The 16400-nt window shown below is 41.9% G+C and overlaps 2 protein-coding genes and 1 long non-coding RNA gene across 4 annotated transcripts in view; 2 read left to right on the top strand and 1 right to left on the bottom strand.

Annotated features, from left to right (window-relative positions):
- The first annotated feature begins 47 nt into the window (after nucleotides 1-47).
- On the top strand, nucleotides 48-4143 carry spns3 (SPNS lysolipid transporter 3, sphingosine-1-phosphate (putative)). 2 transcript variants are annotated; one of them, XM_049742173.2, is made up of 13 exons: nucleotides 48-205; nucleotides 612-863; nucleotides 940-1005; nucleotides 1712-1848; nucleotides 1942-2093; nucleotides 2160-2226; nucleotides 2299-2420; nucleotides 2492-2644; nucleotides 2738-2927; nucleotides 2990-3055; nucleotides 3141-3239; nucleotides 3315-3486; nucleotides 3844-4143. In XM_049742173.2, exons 1-13 carry the CDS (start codon nucleotides 70-72, stop codon nucleotides 3903-3905), a joined length of 1674 nt encoding a protein of 557 aa, XP_049598130.1. In that variant the 5' UTR covers nucleotides 48-69; the 3' UTR covers nucleotides 3906-4143. The 2 variants fall into 2 exon arrangements, with proteins under 2 accessions (XP_049598130.1, XP_049598131.1); XM_049742174.1 differs by lacking the exon at nucleotides 48-205 and having other exon boundaries at nucleotides 781-863; nucleotides 1725-1848.
- A 5761-nt stretch (nucleotides 4144-9904) lies between these two features.
- Nucleotides 9905-16400, top strand: part of spns2 (SPNS lysolipid transporter 2, sphingosine-1-phosphate) — a 35101-nt gene continuing 28605 nt past the window's right edge. The window contains exon 1 of the mRNA XM_049743730.1: nucleotides 9905-10136. Within this exon, the coding sequence (XP_049599687.1) occupies nucleotides 9905-10136 (232 nt within the window). The remainder of the gene's footprint in view (nucleotides 10137-16400) is intronic.
- LOC125982742 (uncharacterized) overlaps nucleotides 12849-16400 on the bottom strand; it is a 34254-nt gene continuing 30702 nt past the window's right edge. The window contains exon 2 of the long non-coding RNA XR_007486470.1: nucleotides 12849-13198. This is a non-coding gene — a long non-coding RNA (uncharacterized lncRNA). The remainder of the gene's footprint in view (nucleotides 13199-16400) is intronic.

Below are 16400 nucleotides of genomic sequence, written 5' to 3'. Positions count from 1 at the left end.
GATACATGAATTGTTTACAGCAGTGTGAGGCAGTGAAGAACCCTGTGAAAACATTTGGCCACCCCCCAAATGGGCTGTCCCTCACTAACTCAATATAAGACCATGGGCTACATTGGGCTTCCTCATGCCTTAGAGACCAACAGAGAGCTCCAAAGTCATCTGAGTATACAGCCACCATGGAATGAACAAGATCGGTCAGCAACAAGTACGTTACATTGCTTTCGATTGTTAGTTAAGCTTAAAAAAAGATGTTGAAAGTTGCCAATTATGTCTCTTGTAACTAATCAAAAGACAAATGTGACTTATTTGATCAAAGATTTCTGTTGATTTAAATCATTGGAAATATATTTGCTTTTATTTGTTTATGTTGTGAAATGTCAAACTGTTTTCTCGAATGGTTTCACCTCACTTGTCATTTTTAAAATCAACCTTGCAATAAATGCAACTTTGGCTAAGTACACTAGCGTCTACAGGAAGCAAGAAAAAAAAAGAAGTATGAATTTCAATATTCATATCGTCGTGTGTTAAATATTGCCTATTCATTTTTACCACTGAAAACAAGTTCAAGGTATTGGAGTCTTTTGAAACCAGGAACCTACAATCCCTTCTAGTCCAGGTGAGGAGAAACCTGCTCACCATGGAGCTGAGGGTATCAGTCAAGTCCCAGCGAGATGTACCAGCACCTCGGCCAAGTCTGGGTTCCAGTTCTGGTCTCCAATATGGCTCATTCGTCAACAGTCTTTCTTCTCTTACACCCAAACTGGACGAGAGACCCGCCATATCACGTCGACGAGCCCACATCGCAGTGGCTGTGCTCTGCTATGTCAACTTACTCAACTACATGGAACGATACACAATTGCAGGTTTTTGCACACAAGACAATTTTTCCTCTTTGTCAATGAGTGCAAATAAGTGCAAATAACTTTTTCTTACCCATAGGTGTACTTCTCAACATACAGACATATTTTGATATAAAAGACAGTACAGCTGGACTTCTGCAGACAGGTAAAATGATCTTTTTGAAGGTCCTTAACTAAGTGTATATTTTGAAAGCGGCCCACTCCACCCTCCATTGCTTCACAAGGAAATGCCGCAATTCACTTGCAGCTTGTGATTGCATCAATTTGAACTACAGTGGCCATCTCACAGCATGAAAGATACCATGAGTGGTTTGTGGGGAGGAGGGGGGGGTTGATATTTAGGAAACAAAGTGAGACTATCTAGATGTCAGATGTCGTCACTCAAGTGCTGTGAGCATAAAGCGGAATGTGAGGTGAAGATGGCCTTGAGTTGACTAACAACACCATGTAAAATTTCCCACCCTGATTTTTGTATTGTATTATTTTAATTACCGTATTTTCCGGACTATAAGGCGCACCGGACTATAAGGCGCACCATTAATGCATCATGTCAGATTTTTAATCCAAATCAGATCATTCTCCATTTTATCTTTTTTATTTCAACTTCAGACGCAACAAATGACTTTATAATCACAAAATAATGATCCATAGTCTTTTTGATTCATGATTCATAGTCTTCAGCGGGCCACTTATGATTGATTTCATGACACAATGCTTTGGGCCAGTTTAAATTTAGGAGTCAGCTTTTGAGAAAATTTTAGGTTTTGTGGTGCACCTTAGAGTCCGGAAAATACGGTACTATCTTCATACAAAGACTCCATTCTTAACATGAAATACTAAAAGACTCACAGTTTTTATCTGCAGCTTCCTCCTGACGGCCCCTCTCTTCGGTTACCTCGGCGACCGCTACAACCGAGTACACATCATGGCTGTCGGCTTGACTGTGTGGCTGGTGACAGCGATCGGCAGCTCTTTTGTTACCGAGTCGGTATGTGGAAAATCTTCAAAAGTTCTGGAAACGAACTGAGACATATTGTTATGTAACAGCATGCCAGACTAATCATATCTATGTACGGTTAAGTACTTTTGGCTTCTGGTGCTGTTACGAGGCCTGGTCGGGATAGGCGAGGCTAGTTACACCACTATCGCTCCTACAATTATTGGGGACCTTTTCATTGGAGGACAACGGACCATCATGATTGCTGCTTTCTACATCTTCATCCCTGTTGGAAGGTGGGATTTTCTGAATCCATGATGTTGGATTTCTATTTACCCTGTCGATCTTCTGTCTCTCTCTAGCGGCCTTGGCTATATAACTGGGTCATCAATAGCGAGCCTGACTGGTGATTGGCACTGGTCTCTCAGGGTAAGAACTTCAAACTGGAAATAATCAATAGAGCACCGACAATGACCACATGTCTGGTTACTGTTTTGACAGCTCACTCCCATTTTCGGTCTTGTGGGGCTCATTTTAGTGGTGTTCTTATGCCCGGATCCACCTAGGGGGGTTGCAGAAAATCAGAGCTCTTACTTGGAGGATGTCAAGTATCTTCTGAAAAAGTAGGACGATTAAAAAAAAAAAATGCTCTGATTGATTATTGGTGACAATATTTTTTCTACTTTCTCCCAAGTAAAAGTTACATCTGGTCATCTCTGGGAGTGACTGCGATGGCCTTCCTTACTGGAGCTTTGGCTTTCTGGATGCCCACCTTTCTGTTCAGGGCTCAGGTGTCTCAGGGCCTTCTAGCACCATGCACTCATGGATCCTGCAATGCCATCGACAGGTGCAGTGTGCAATACCCTCAGCGTATTATCTTTCAATCCCAAAACCCCGTGCAGCTTTTCAACATTGTTGTCTTCCTCTACTCCCAGTACAGTCTTATCTTTGGCGCCATTACAGTGGTCTCGGGTATTCTCGGAGTGTTTATCGGCACGGGTTTAGCCAGATGGTTGCGGGACAAAGTGCCAAACGCAGATCCACTCATCTGTGCTGGTGGCATGCTGGGATCGGTCCCGTGTCTCTTCATCAGCATCTTCGTGGCTACAGCAAGCATTCCAGCCACTTATGTAAGTCAAAATTGAAATATTCCCAAATCAAAATAATTCTTCTCATTGCCATCTCGTTTTAGGTGTTCATTTTCATAGCTGAGGTCTTATTATCGCTCAACTGGCCTCTTCTGGCTGATATGCTACTTGTAAGTGCGGCAGTCCAAACGAGACACAATGAAATTATACTTGAAGTTTAAATTTTTTTTTTTTTTTTTTTTTTTTTGGATGTAGTATGTAGTTGTACCCACCAGAAGAGCCACAGCTGAAGCTCTCCAGATTTCAGTCTGCCACCTTCTAGGAGATGCCGGGAGTCCTTATCTCATCGGAATAGTGAGTCGGAACAATTAGACAACTTCTGAATTTAATTAATGGCAGTTTTAATAACCCAAAGTGATGTTGTGCAAGATATCCGACGCAATACAGAAAAGCAAGCCTCCATCCACTGATTGGAGCTTCCCGAGTCTTCAGTACAGCTTCTTGATTTGCCCTTTTGTTGGCATCGTCGGAGGGATTTTCTTCCTCATGACTGCGCTTTACATCAATGATGACAGAATGACAGCTCAACAGCTGGTTGAAGGTATTTGATTTTTTTTTTTTTTATGCACGACAGTCAAAATAATTTTAAGATAAATGATAAATCACTCTCCAAATACTCCGGACCGACATTGTTGTTGTATATGGTGGCAGTCTTTAATGGAAATCAAATTCCTTCACTCAACAATTGACAGTCAGTCCAGTTCTATGACTGAGTTAAAAATTAACTTAAGCAGAAATAAATGGATCATTGTCCACCTAGATTGGATCTGCATTTGCCACATTCCCATCACCATTTCGATTGCATGTTGCTTGTGAAGGAGATCTCCAAATTTTGTTCACATCACATATCATTTGTTGCCTTTTCTATTGACCAATTTTGTTTTTTCTTGTGCATAAGGAGTAGATACTTCCCTGCAAGTTCCTTCACCAGATCCCACCGTGGACACAATGCTCAGATAATCTAACGTGGGACAGTGCTCCTGTCAATTTAATCAAAAACTATTGGTCTGGGTTTGGAAAATGACAAGAAGAGTTTTATTTTTTTTCCAAAGGGCTGCAGAAACAAAATAGATGTGCTTGCATCATCATTTTACCCTGTTGACTTCCATTCTGTCACATTGCACAACAGTAAGACTGCATATCATTGATACATGTTTTTAAATATTCTGCATTTTCAATAAATTGAGCAAAAAAAATATTGAGTCTTTTATTTGACCATAAAACGAATTATGAGAAAAAGATAGAATAAACCATAAATAAAAACGTCAATTAAACCTAATTACTCTCCAATGATCATGCACCCCCCCAATTTGAAATAAGCTGACACTACCATCTCATAATAGTCCATTCATTTCCACACGATCATCAAATCTTACCTTTCTCATCTAAATTAGACCCTTCAAGTTCTGCTGACATTTAACAAAATGTGAAAATCCCTTCCCTAGGCAGATAATGCTGAGTGTCAGGAAAAAGAACATCAGCAGCAGTGACCTCCGAATGACCTCTGTCAGGGTGGACCATTATGTATGCATCTTTGGCACTCAAAAATCATCCCTGTCTGTCTGAACGGATGCAAAATTGTTGTGTGATTGTAGTGTCCACTAGATGGCGCTGCTACTTTATTGTTAAAAATGCAATGCCCTTCTGGGTTGAGCTGATCTATTGTCCATTATTCTCCTGTATGAACCATGTGTGCTTTGAGCAGCTCCATTAAACATAATTGTTTCTCTCTAGTAAGCAGATGTGACCAAAAAAAAAAAAAAAAATCAGCTTTGTAGTTTTTTTTTTGCACCCCCACCATGAAAACACACAGCCTTTTTTTTTTTTTTTTTAGTTTATTGATTAGCATGAGGCTGCTGGGTGTTCCAATTGCGGATCCAATAAAAATAAATAATGGATGGAAGTGTGCTCAGGTGCACCTCAGTTGTGCTGCCATCCATCCATCCATCCATCCATCCATCCATCCATCCATCCATCCATCCATCCATCCATCCATCCATCCATCCATCCATCCATCCATCCATCCATCCATCCATCCATCCATCCATCCATCCATCCATCCATCCATCCATCATTGTTTGTGTACAAATAATATTCATAAAGAGCCCATTTCACTCAAGTTTGTCTGTGCCAAGCAATTGTTCAAAGTCTATCTGCTTAGTCATGGAATATCCTGTTTTTACATTTCTGCGCTTGAAACTTTTGTCATTTTCGAGACGTTACGTGATTACTCACCACAGTGCTGAGGAAACGGCGAGCAGACAGACACGTATGTGCAAAAACAAGCAAACACACACGCACAGCAAAAGGTATGTGGAAAAACATTGCAGAGGTAACAGTATGACCTGCAATTAAAACACAATGGACATTGTGCAGCATGTTTCGAAGCACTTTATCTGCATACCTCTTGGTTTCCCCTGTTGACCGTGGCAGCACAGGAAACTGTCACAATGGCTAATAAATTGTCCGGGTCGATCAATGAGGGAGAACGGATATGCTCGCTGTTTACTCAAGGACGGGGAGCATTTGGACATGAAAACAGCTTGGAATGCACTTCCATTAAGCAGCAGGTTCATCCACAGTGATTTGTTCCATTTGCAGATTTTTTCCTGCCTTGATCATCATAAGAGAAGAAGGCAAAAATTTGTGGATATGATGTTGCTTATCACTAGGACACTGCTGCAGTGACATGACATCATTGAGGAAGAGACCTTCTCCACCCATCCACCTCTTAGTGTGGCCTCTTTGGACCATAATATCACATTGGCGTCTACGGCGTTGCAGTTTATTTTACAAATCTGTCACCAAAGAGATGCAACTATTGATTATTCTCTTGCTATTATTTTGGGGATTGATTGATTAATCTGATTTAAAAAACTCTTCAGTACAGGAAACATACAATGAAATGAATTACCGTATTTTCCACACTATAAGGCGCACTGGATTATAAGGCGCATTTTAAAACTTTGTCCCTATATAAGGCGCACCGGATTATAAGGCGCACCTTCAATGAATGGCCCATTTTAAAACTTTGTCCAGATATAAGATATATACATTTGGACCGCGGGCTGGACTTTGGACACGCCTGCTGTAGTGGCTCAATATCGGTCCATATATAAGGCGCACCTGATTATAAGGCGCACTGTCGGCTTTTGAGAAAATTGGAGGTTTTTAGGTGCGCCTTATAGTGCGGAAAATACGGTATATCAGTATAAATTTAAAATTTTAATTTAAAAGCAGATGTCTGCGGAAAGTAGATGTAAAATGTATCAACATCGGGATGATTTTATTTTTATCAATTCGTTTTGTCACATTGTCACACAAACCGAGATTATCTAGATCCAATAAGTTTTCTAAGTGGACTACTTCTCCTCTTAAAAAGCAACCACTTGATGATAGAAAGTTGAGTAAATTTAACACAGCATTTTTTTTTTTTTCTCCGTGTGGTCGGCTCCTGGGTTGTGCAGAATGTTGGGCCATTTGGAACAGTTTTTCTGGGCAACATCGGATTTTAATACACTCCCCTCTGTGGTTATTTGTATAGCCGTGGATATTTTATTGGAAAAGAAGTCAGATAGAACGAGCTTTGAGAGGGGACAATGGAATGAAAAAAAAGAGCGATAAAAAGAAAATAAACATGCCTCACTTCATATTTTCCCCCCACATTCTGGGACAGCAATCCACAGCATTGGCACATTTCTACTTCTTACCGATGTTTATCAAATACCTCGAGATCATCCAAGTGTCACACAAATGACTTGCAGTCACAGTGTGGATTGCAAATGACCGCCAACTCTGCGGTCTGCTCTACAATGGCGGGCGCATGCCGTCTGCTCCTATGTATTTAGCATTCCTCTTCCAGAGGCCTGCTGGCCACTGGGTCGGACGGGAGCTGATTCACAGACGCAACCAAGGGCAATGTGGTAATTACCAAGAGCCATGAAGACTATAAATAAGAACTGCACCGCCACATGGTTCTGACCTTCGATTCTGATCATGTGAGATAAATAAATATCCATTGTTTTCCTTCACTTTAAGAATTCAACTCAACGGGAATTATTCGGGTTCGGGGGTGTAAATTATTACACCGCAGCAGATGTATCAACTAAGACGGATGACCCACGGCCAAGCATGGCGAGAGCTGTCCAATGAATAATTCAAATGACCAATAAAAAATGCTGTCTGCCCGTGAGCAGCACGTTTAGCCGCTGCTGCTTTATTGGAGTATCAGTACAGATGAAATCCTCAGCTGCTCTGCCCCCAGCCAGCTTCAGTTGCTCTCGCGGGCTCCAACCAGGCACAGACAACACAGAGGTCGGGAGGGCACGTTGGATGAGAAAAGGTCAACATGGCAAAGCCCACACCTCAAGGCTGATCCAAGCCCAGACGGCTCCGTCTTTAAATACAAATGCAATGGAGGGGAACAAAAGTGGGGTGCCGCTCAAAATCATGTATTTTGTACTTTGCACTGCTCAGTATCGACAAACGTACGCAAAGATCAATCAATCACTTAATCAGGGTTTTGCGAGACCCTTCACTTTGTTGAATGGAGTAAACCTGTCATGTCTTGCAAAACAAGTCTAGTTAGTTAATATTTATCAAGTCTGTACAGTCACTTCTCCTAGATCTTCAGTGTACATTGTGTTCCCGGGAAAAATAGCACGTTTGGTCCAAAGATTGTTCCATGAATGCAGGAAGGGGAAATGTGTGCATTAAAGTGACTGTATACATGACTCATTGAAGCAACAAAGGAACAATCTTGCTGTGTTATTATGAGAATATTTGGGGGGGAAACTATTGTTTGGTCGACTGTACAGGATTCCAAGAATTAAATCACCTGAAATTACCAAAAAAGGGAATTTGAAAGAAAACGCTGTGTATGAGCAATATTGTCTTGGTTTTGCTTATATTTTTTATATCTTAAAGCATATTGCGCAATTGAAATTACTTTTACTGTTGTTCATTTTCCCCACGTTGCTGATTACGTACTATTTGCAGGAGTTTTGAATATTCTGAGGAAACTGAAATGTTTTTTGATATTTTCTAATTGCAACTTATTATTATTATTATTACAAAAGTATTTTTAAGTCAGATGAATGGCTTACTAATTCTACAGTCATTTTTCATAGAAAATATTCTCCCTTTGTGGATTACCAAAAAAGGAGTCCTCTCAAGAGTCATTTATTTTTTTGTTGTGCCCCGCCCAGCCTCCAAATATGAACCGATGACATATCACTACTGCACACATTGTTCTGTACGCCAAAAGGCCGATTCATCTGAAAGACATGTGTCAGGACATTTTTGAAACTTCACTTGCATTTTTAATTTAGAATGCACCAAGACTCCGGCCTTATCGCCTCGCAGCCGCTGTGCCCGACGATTAGCCGAGTTATCTCCCATCCTGCACTGGAGGCTCGGCCCTGAGCACAGACAGGAAGGAAAGCTTCAGAGAATGAGTGCTGGGTGGCTCTGGGCCACATAGCAGAAAAAGTGCCTGAGGTAGGTCCAGGTCCACCAAGCTATTCTGTTTGAAGGGAAAAACACACTGGATCCCGAAGACCCGAGCAGCATATCAAACAACTCAAAGAAAGAAAAAAAAGGGGGTGCAGAGGGAGAGTAGTGGAACAACTGTGCTTGAGGGGCTCCCTCCTAAGCTTTCCACATGAGACGACTGTCTGCTTTGGGCCTCTTGAATTTTCCCTTAGTCAGTCTGCTGAGTTAACCATTTAAAAAATCATTATGACCTAATAGCGGTACATACAGTTCAGAGTCATCACAAGACTAAATTACAATGATGAGTTCTTGGGGGAATCATTCAGAGCTGAACTGTGCGGGTCAGACAATGCCAAAAGCCTGCAGGACAGAGCAAGGCAACCACCCAAACACTAAGCCTTCATGGCTGAAAGATGCCAAGATTCAATGTCTCCACTTTAGATGCATTTGAAACATTGACTGTTTAAATCAGGGGTGTCAAACTAATTTCTTTCGTGGGCCCGTTGGCCATTATGACTGTCAACCCAAATAAATGTATGAGCACCTCATATTATATACAGTAAAAGATACAAAACAAACTGACAAATAACTCGTTTTCTAATCAGACGAGTAAAAACTGGTCAAATATTTAAAAAAAAGATATTAGAAGTGAAGAAAATTTGCAATTCTAGTCAGTACACACAAATTTGATGCACAATTTGTCTTCACGGGCCACATAAAATGATGTGGCGGTCCGTATCTGGCCCCCGGGCCTTGAGTTTGACACCTGTGGTTTAAATCATCCACAAAACACTCACTGGCTACATTTGGCCGGAATCAATCTACCGAAAACAACATTTTGTCATTAAAATACTCAAGAAAAGCATTTACATTGCACACAAGACAGTCCAGGATCTTATTCCCTGATTTGTCAACAAAAGACGGGAATCAATTTGAAGTCTCCACCAAGGCTGCAAGATGAAGTTTGAATATTGACAAATTGGTGAGGGTCGAATATCGCCACAGGTGACGCTGACCTAATTTCTTTTCATTTGTCCCCATAAAATTAATCATTTAACAAATGAAGTCACACCCAATCATGCACACTCAAGCTTCGGTTATCTTCTCCAGCCCATCCTCACTCGGGTTTGCAGTTGTTTTTTGTGCATCTGCAGCTCAATCAGGTGCGCTTCTATCATTGGCTGAAGGGCGCAGAGGGGCGCAGTTTACTTGCGTGGCCACGCCCCTTGCGCTCGATCGTTGACAGCGGGGAAAAAAAGACAACTCAGGAGCGCACTGGCCCTCAGTCACTACACACTGGTGGAAAAATATGATCCTGAGAAGAGCTCATCCTGCGCTCCAGCTTTCTAGACAACACTTCCACAGCGACTAATTTCACCGCTCACTGTGGTCGCTGTTCAAGTATCCCTCCCCTCCCTCTTGAGTTTTTTTTTTTTTTTTTTCTCCTCCAGCCACTTTGCACCAGAATGTGCGTGGAAGGTGATGGATGCGAGCAGGAAGGCTGCAGTAATTTGGATGAAGTGCGCACGCTGTCGGGCAGCATGAGCCCCGCACTCAAATCCAACCCGGACCTCCACGCCTGCAAACCCGGACAGAAATTTCGCGCTGCGCTGCTCCGATGTCGCTCGCCGGTCGTCGCTGCTGTGATCCTCAGTTTCGGGAACGTCCTCAATTACATGGACAGATGCACAGTAGCCGGTAAGAGCTTATTTTATTTACTTATGAAATATTATGGATCATATTCTACTCGTCATTTATTTTGCTCCGTGCGTTAATTGGCTGGAAGCGTCTTGAGTATCTTGAGTCATCTCAAGCTCAGACGGGCGGAACAATGGGATCGCCTCGGCGTAGTGGACATACACTTGCTGTGTTATTTCCTGGCTCGTGGACTTTGCGCTGATTCAATCAAACTGCCGCTCCTTCGTTATTTGTCAAGGAAACGCTCCACAGTGATCACTGATATTCCGCAGATAATCACTGATCGATCCACTGTGGCCATGCACAACCGTGTGTGGCACGTCGATGATGGTTGATAAATGTTTAAGATGGATCTGAAGGAGGGGGAATAAATGTTCTTGGGGGGGAATGGAGGTGGTAGTTCAATATGTGCTGCAGCTTGCTGTGAGATGATGATGAGATGAAGCCATGTGGTGATAAGCCTTCATGGTCACTGGAATGCTCATTGTGAAACCAAAACTGAAATTTAAACAGAAATTAATATAAAGGGTGTGCTTTTTTTTTATTGAGGAAATGTTGAATCATAATCGATGCTTATAAAATGGAATCAAAGTCCACTTTTTCCCACCCAAGTCATAAATTCCGTAATCGAACATTGTATTCTTGGCAGTGAATGAGTTAACAATATTGCTGCAGCACCAAAGAATGGAGGGAAGTGTAATTGTAGGTTTTGCCGTATAAAGGAATTCATTCCTGAGTTTTGATTGACCCTTTTTGCAGTCACCGCTAAAAACAATGCTACATTGTTACATGGAGACGTTATCAATGCAGTCTAAGCAAGAAGATTTTGAGATTCTGACAGAAAGCAAGCATGAAGGAGGAGTGTGTCCTACACGATGTGCACTTGCTAAGTGGCCTCAGCATCCTGAGGGCTCCGGGTCCAATCTGTTAGCTGTAAAGAGGCGGAGCCTTAAGAGGGTGATGATCGCTGCAGTTAGACTTAGATTTAGACTTAGACTCAACTTTATTAATCCCTTGGGATTACTCCTTCAGGGAAATTCAGGCCCCAGCAGTATCCATACCACAGAGCGGGTATACAAAAGACACACAGATGGCATGAGCGCAACTCAATAGGCCCTCATAAGGCTGCCGTACAACGGCGCCACAAAGAAAGCCAGAAAGTGCGAAAGATAAAAGCCATCAAAGCAAAGCAAAAAGACAAAAGAAAAAAGTAACAGTGCCCAACCAGCACCCCTCACATCAGAAAACACCCCAAAACACACAAAACAGCCTCCACGAGGTCCACAGACAGGTGTAAGGGTAGTCCAGTTCAACGGCACCCAATGGACCGTGGTCGTGAATCGGTTAGCAACATCCATACGGAGATGCCCACATCAGTCTCACCATCACTTAGAGCCTCGAAAAATTCATTGGTAAAAAAAATCTAAAGTGACAAACTAGCAGGTGATGATTGGTCAAGTGAACTTGGTGGGTGCGGCCACCTGAACTCGGCCGAATTTTGCATTATGCATGGTCATAATGTGCAGGGAAAGAATTTATGTGCACCAAACATACAGCATGAGCTTATCTGCAATCCATCTACGAGGCTTTCTCTCTTCTCCCCTGCTGGCTAAGCGACATAATTAGATGGTGGAATCTAACCAGCGCAGTGTCTTCATCACAAATCTTGATGGGTTTTATTTTTACTTTCTGTCCTGAAGTCATTTTCTCACTCAGTAGCAGGTACCTAATCCCAAGTCGTAGATCTTAATGTCAATTAAGCAGGCATGAGTGCACACCCATAGAAAAAGCAAACACACAAAATAAATGGGTCCCCCCCACACACACACACCCGACCACCCTTCCAGGGATGAATGAGAGTTGTAAGCAGAGGGTGGGTGCAGCAGTGGAAGGGTAGTTTGAAGAAAGTAGATGGAGAATGCAAGCAGCGTTAAAATACCACGCCCCCCCCCCCACCCCCCCACCCCACCCCTTGCTCCTGAACGTCAAAAGGGCTTTGTACCAATAGCCATGACTGTAGTGTGTGTGTTGTGTGTGCATGGATCACTAAAGCATTGTCAGTGAGACGGAGGGTGACCATCCCAGACACCGACCGGAGCTATTCTGCCTCACAACAATGAAATTGCACACAGCACGATCAAGCAGGAACATTATTTTGTAATTGCGGGCCTCCAAATCAAGTGTTTTTTTTAAATATGCCTTTCAATACACACACTCGTAGTTTGTATATAAATGGTGTTTGCTGAAGGGAGGAGGTGGTAAATGCCAATAGCCACTTTCATTTCAGCTTAGCTGACGACCCGTTTTTTTTTTTTTACGACTGAGAATGTGACGCAGACAAGGCTGCAGTGTTACTGTGCACTGCGACATACGAGGCTCTTTTCTTATTTCCCTGTACTAAAAAGCAATTTGAGCTCAAAATTACCGGAAGAGGAGAGCACACGGATACTTTTATTCAATTTTTTTATTTTGTGTTCCACTAATTCAATTTGAGTTAGCTTTGAAACCTTAAATCCTCGAGTTGGTCCCACACCACAAGAGTTTATCATAAAGAGGGGATTAAATGTATTTTTTTTTTTTTTCAGAGAATATGAGGCAGACGCTGGGCACTTAAAGTTATTTGCTTGATCAGTAAGTCAACCTTGATCTCTTTTATAGCCGCTGCCTCCCCACATAGTGGTAATTTGAAGGCTGCCAGATAATCGCATGCTGGGGGTGGGAGGGGGTGTGCAGATTAATGCTTGCGTCATACGTGTCAAGCTGTCACTCCAGGAATGCCCCAAAACAAAGATGCATCCTCTTGGACAAGCACTTGTATACTTTTGGCCTCTTGCATCTTAGATAATCCTCTTAAGGCGGGCCGGCTCTTTGTCACGCCACTTTGTCTTCCATGTGCTTCTCCGTTTTCTCATCATCATCGCACGTCTCGTGCTTTACATGGTTACGGGGATAAATGTGGCATGTATTTCCATGCCGCTACATGATTTCCTGTGTGATGTCACGAGCCACAACAGTCTGGCGTGGAAGTGCAAGAACGGCAAATAGTTTCAGTTCCACGGTGGCTGGAAAGGAAAGGAAGGGAAGTGAGGAAAGAAAGCGGAGGTGTCTGCTGCAATCAAGCAAAGAATAATATCCAAAAGTTGATGTGGCTGCTTACATCACCACATAGCTTTAGTTACGTTTTGATGCTGTGTGGACCTTCTGCGGGTGCTTGTTTGATTTCTTTTACAGCGAAACATGAAAGACTTTGTAACAGCAGAGGGAATTCAAAAAAGATGCTTTCTTGCTTTGCTCTTTTCAATCCGACATCTAAATTAAATTGGGTTCATTTACCTATGTCCACAAAATGTCCTATTTAATGGCTGAATTTTAATACAGATCAATGGCATGTTGTTTTTTTCCAGTCTGGTTTCCCACAGAATTTTCAATCATGTCTTTATTTCTATATCCTAGCGTGTGAAAACAGTCTGTGTGTTCCTAAGGCTCCAATTTAGCTGACGTCTGTAATAGTAACCAATGGAATTAGAATCCTCCAGATTCTTTCATGTGGCCAACCCAGATTTTTCATCAAGTTACCCCTGCACAGGAACTCAAAAAAACCAATGAAAAGCCACTTTGGTGATTCCAGCCATTTTCAGATTACGGTATTCATATTTTTGTCTACCGTATTTTCCGAAATATAAGGCGCCGGACTATAAGGCACACTTTCAATGAATGGCCCATTTTAAAACTTTGTCCTTATATAATTAATTAATTATTAATTAATGCATCGCGTCAGATTTTTAATCCAAATCAAATCATTCTCCATTTTATCTTTTTATTTCAACTTCAGACGCAACAAATTACTTTGTGATCACAAAATAATGATCCATAGTCTTTTTGATTCATGATTCATAGTCTTCAGCGGGCCACTTATGATTGATTTCATGACACAATGCTTCGGGCCAGTTTAGGAATTTGGTCCATATATAAGGTGCACCGGACTATAAGGTGCACTGTCGGCTTTTGAGAAAATCTTAGGTTTGTTGGTGTGCCTTATAGTCCGGAAAATACGGTACTTAGAGAACAACCGAGCCAAAACTAAATTATGCTTGAAACTGCCGGACTTGACAATTGTCAGCTGGTTATCTTTTTAACGTCCAGTAGCTTGTGGCGTCAACAACTTTCTCAAGCTGCCTGTTGATCTTTGACACCCCAAGCAGCAACCCGATAATCGTCATCCTCCCCTGTCATCGTGGCAGGGAGGACGTGTGGAAAGAACAGCAAAGTGCGATCGTTTGTTCGCCGTCACATCCTCCGTGTTAGGGAATCACAACTAGGAGCTAAATACGTCCAGATTTCAAGGCATGTTGGAGTGGGAAGCAAAAGATGAGTCAGAAGTGGAAGGAGCATCCAAGCAACCATCCTTCATTCTCTACTCCCACATTAAAAGTGCAACGTCCTTTCCCGCTTGATTATCTTTGAAGATTGTGGTGTTTACCTGCTGGCAGACAGCAAGATCACAGGAAGGAAGCGGCGAGATAGGCAACGGTTTCGGAACATTGCCGCGTCAGACACGCTGTCAAGTCAAAGCTCAAGCCTGCTTAAAATATGGACTCCCCGCATTCCATTTCTTCACATCACTGGCAGATTTTTTTGCTCCAGTCAAGTCGCTGACCTTTTTTTGTATGCTTGATTTTCCGGGAAGGAATACATTTGTCAAATTTTGATCTTGAACATGAAGTAGCAGTAGTTTTCTCATTCTCATGTACGCTGTTTATTTACAGCGGTGATTGAAGAGCCGAGCTTCAGGAATAAAAGATAATCTTTCGGTACCTTTACATGTGATAGCGGCGGGATTACGTCATCAGTCATATCAGATGAGCAGTGAGCTTTGTGTGTGTCGGCGCTCCTCTAATTTCATCACCCTTCTTTTTTTTAAACGTTTGATTTGTTGATATCCAAGTGTAGGTCAAAGGTTAACTTCATAACGTTTAATGATAAGCAAACGAGGCCAATCTCTGTTTGATTTCATTGCGAGCTGTAAATAATGCAGCTTGGATTTAGAAATGGGTCACATTATTTTTTAATATTAAATACTTGAGGGAAATTCATTTCAATGCAGATTTGAGTTAAAAAAAATATTTGGGTTTCTGCGAGTGTGATGAAATTGGGGAGGAAGTCATGAGATGGATATCTAACTTCTGAGAAGAGGAAAGATGAGACAAAGCTAATCTGATACTTGATTGAAATTGAGTTGATTTAAATGACAGATTCTCGGTCGGTATAAATGTGTCGATGTGTGCGATTTGGATGAAAAGCCAGACGGAAGTCTGGTCACGGTAATAACATGTTCCACTCTCATATTTATCTCGGAACTTCTAGAATAAAAATAAACGTCTCCACTTAGTTCAATTACACGCGATGGGAATGACAGATATGTTATTATTTATGACCAAAATGTAGTAGTTATGGCTGCCCAATGGGAATCCTTTTTGATGTCGTGAAGTGGAAGTGGTGTTTTTATTTTGCAGACGTCGCACGGACGAGACGTGCTGACATTCCAGTTCTACGGCGAGTCCAAAAAACCAAAGCCGCATTTTGTGTTTGATGGCTTGCGCCTATTAAAAAGACATATGATATGTTTTGCCTTTTTTTCAACCCCAAAAATAAAGATTTCCCTAAATAACGTCTTTTTCAAAACCAATTTCGATCGTAATTTGTCGGAAAGTCTTCCAATGAGTCGGTATTTTATGATCGTGGAGTGTTGGAAGCGATTTGATGCTAAATTGAAAATAGATTCTCATTCCTCTCCACGTCTCACATGTCAACACAGTAAAGAGGCCCAGAAAAGCCGTGGACGTTATACCAGCCAAAAAAAAAGACTTTATCTTAATCAAGAGGATATATTGTCAATTTTTTTCACAAGATATACACAACCTAATCCAGCACTAATTAAAGTTATGCTAATTAAAACACAGAAACATAACCAAGCTACACAATGACTTCGCTATAACTTTACGAGACAGACCACCTTGCTTGTCGGTCAGTCATCTTCTCCCTCTTTCAATTCCATATTCCAACTAATACATGATCTTCCAAACAAGCGGGGTAGCCCTTCCGAATATATTATTGACGAGCTATAGGTTCAGCGTATATTCCCGCTCCAGACATGAAATATTTAGCACGTACAGGCTGGGACTAATGGGCTGACTTTAACCTGTTGATTACTAGCTGGTTTTATTTTTTGAGTTTTTCCTTGCCCTCATGGGAGCTTCAGATCAG

This window comes from Syngnathus scovelli, chromosome 15 (genome assembly GCF_024217435.2).
Source record: "Syngnathus scovelli strain Florida chromosome 15, RoL_Ssco_1.2, whole genome shotgun sequence".
Classification (NCBI taxonomy): domain Eukaryota; kingdom Metazoa; phylum Chordata; class Actinopteri; order Syngnathiformes; family Syngnathidae; genus Syngnathus; species Syngnathus scovelli.
Note: the sequence above shows the minus strand (reverse complement) of the source record. Positions and strands in the feature narration are given on the sequence as shown.

Excerpts from the sequence above, each read along its gene's own strand:
- spns3 (XM_049742173.2), top strand. The coding sequence starts at position 70 with ATGGGCTGTCCCTCACTAACTCAATATAAGACCATGGGCTACATTGGG. Across the intron at positions 2,421-2,491 it reads GTCAAGTATCTTCTGAAAAA|TAAAAGTTACATCTGGTCAT; the intron begins GTAGGACGATTA and ends CTTTCTCCCAAG. Across the intron at positions 3,056-3,140 it reads TTCTGGCTGATATGCTACTT|TATGTAGTTGTACCCACCAG; the intron begins GTAAGTGCGGCA and ends TTTTGGATGTAG.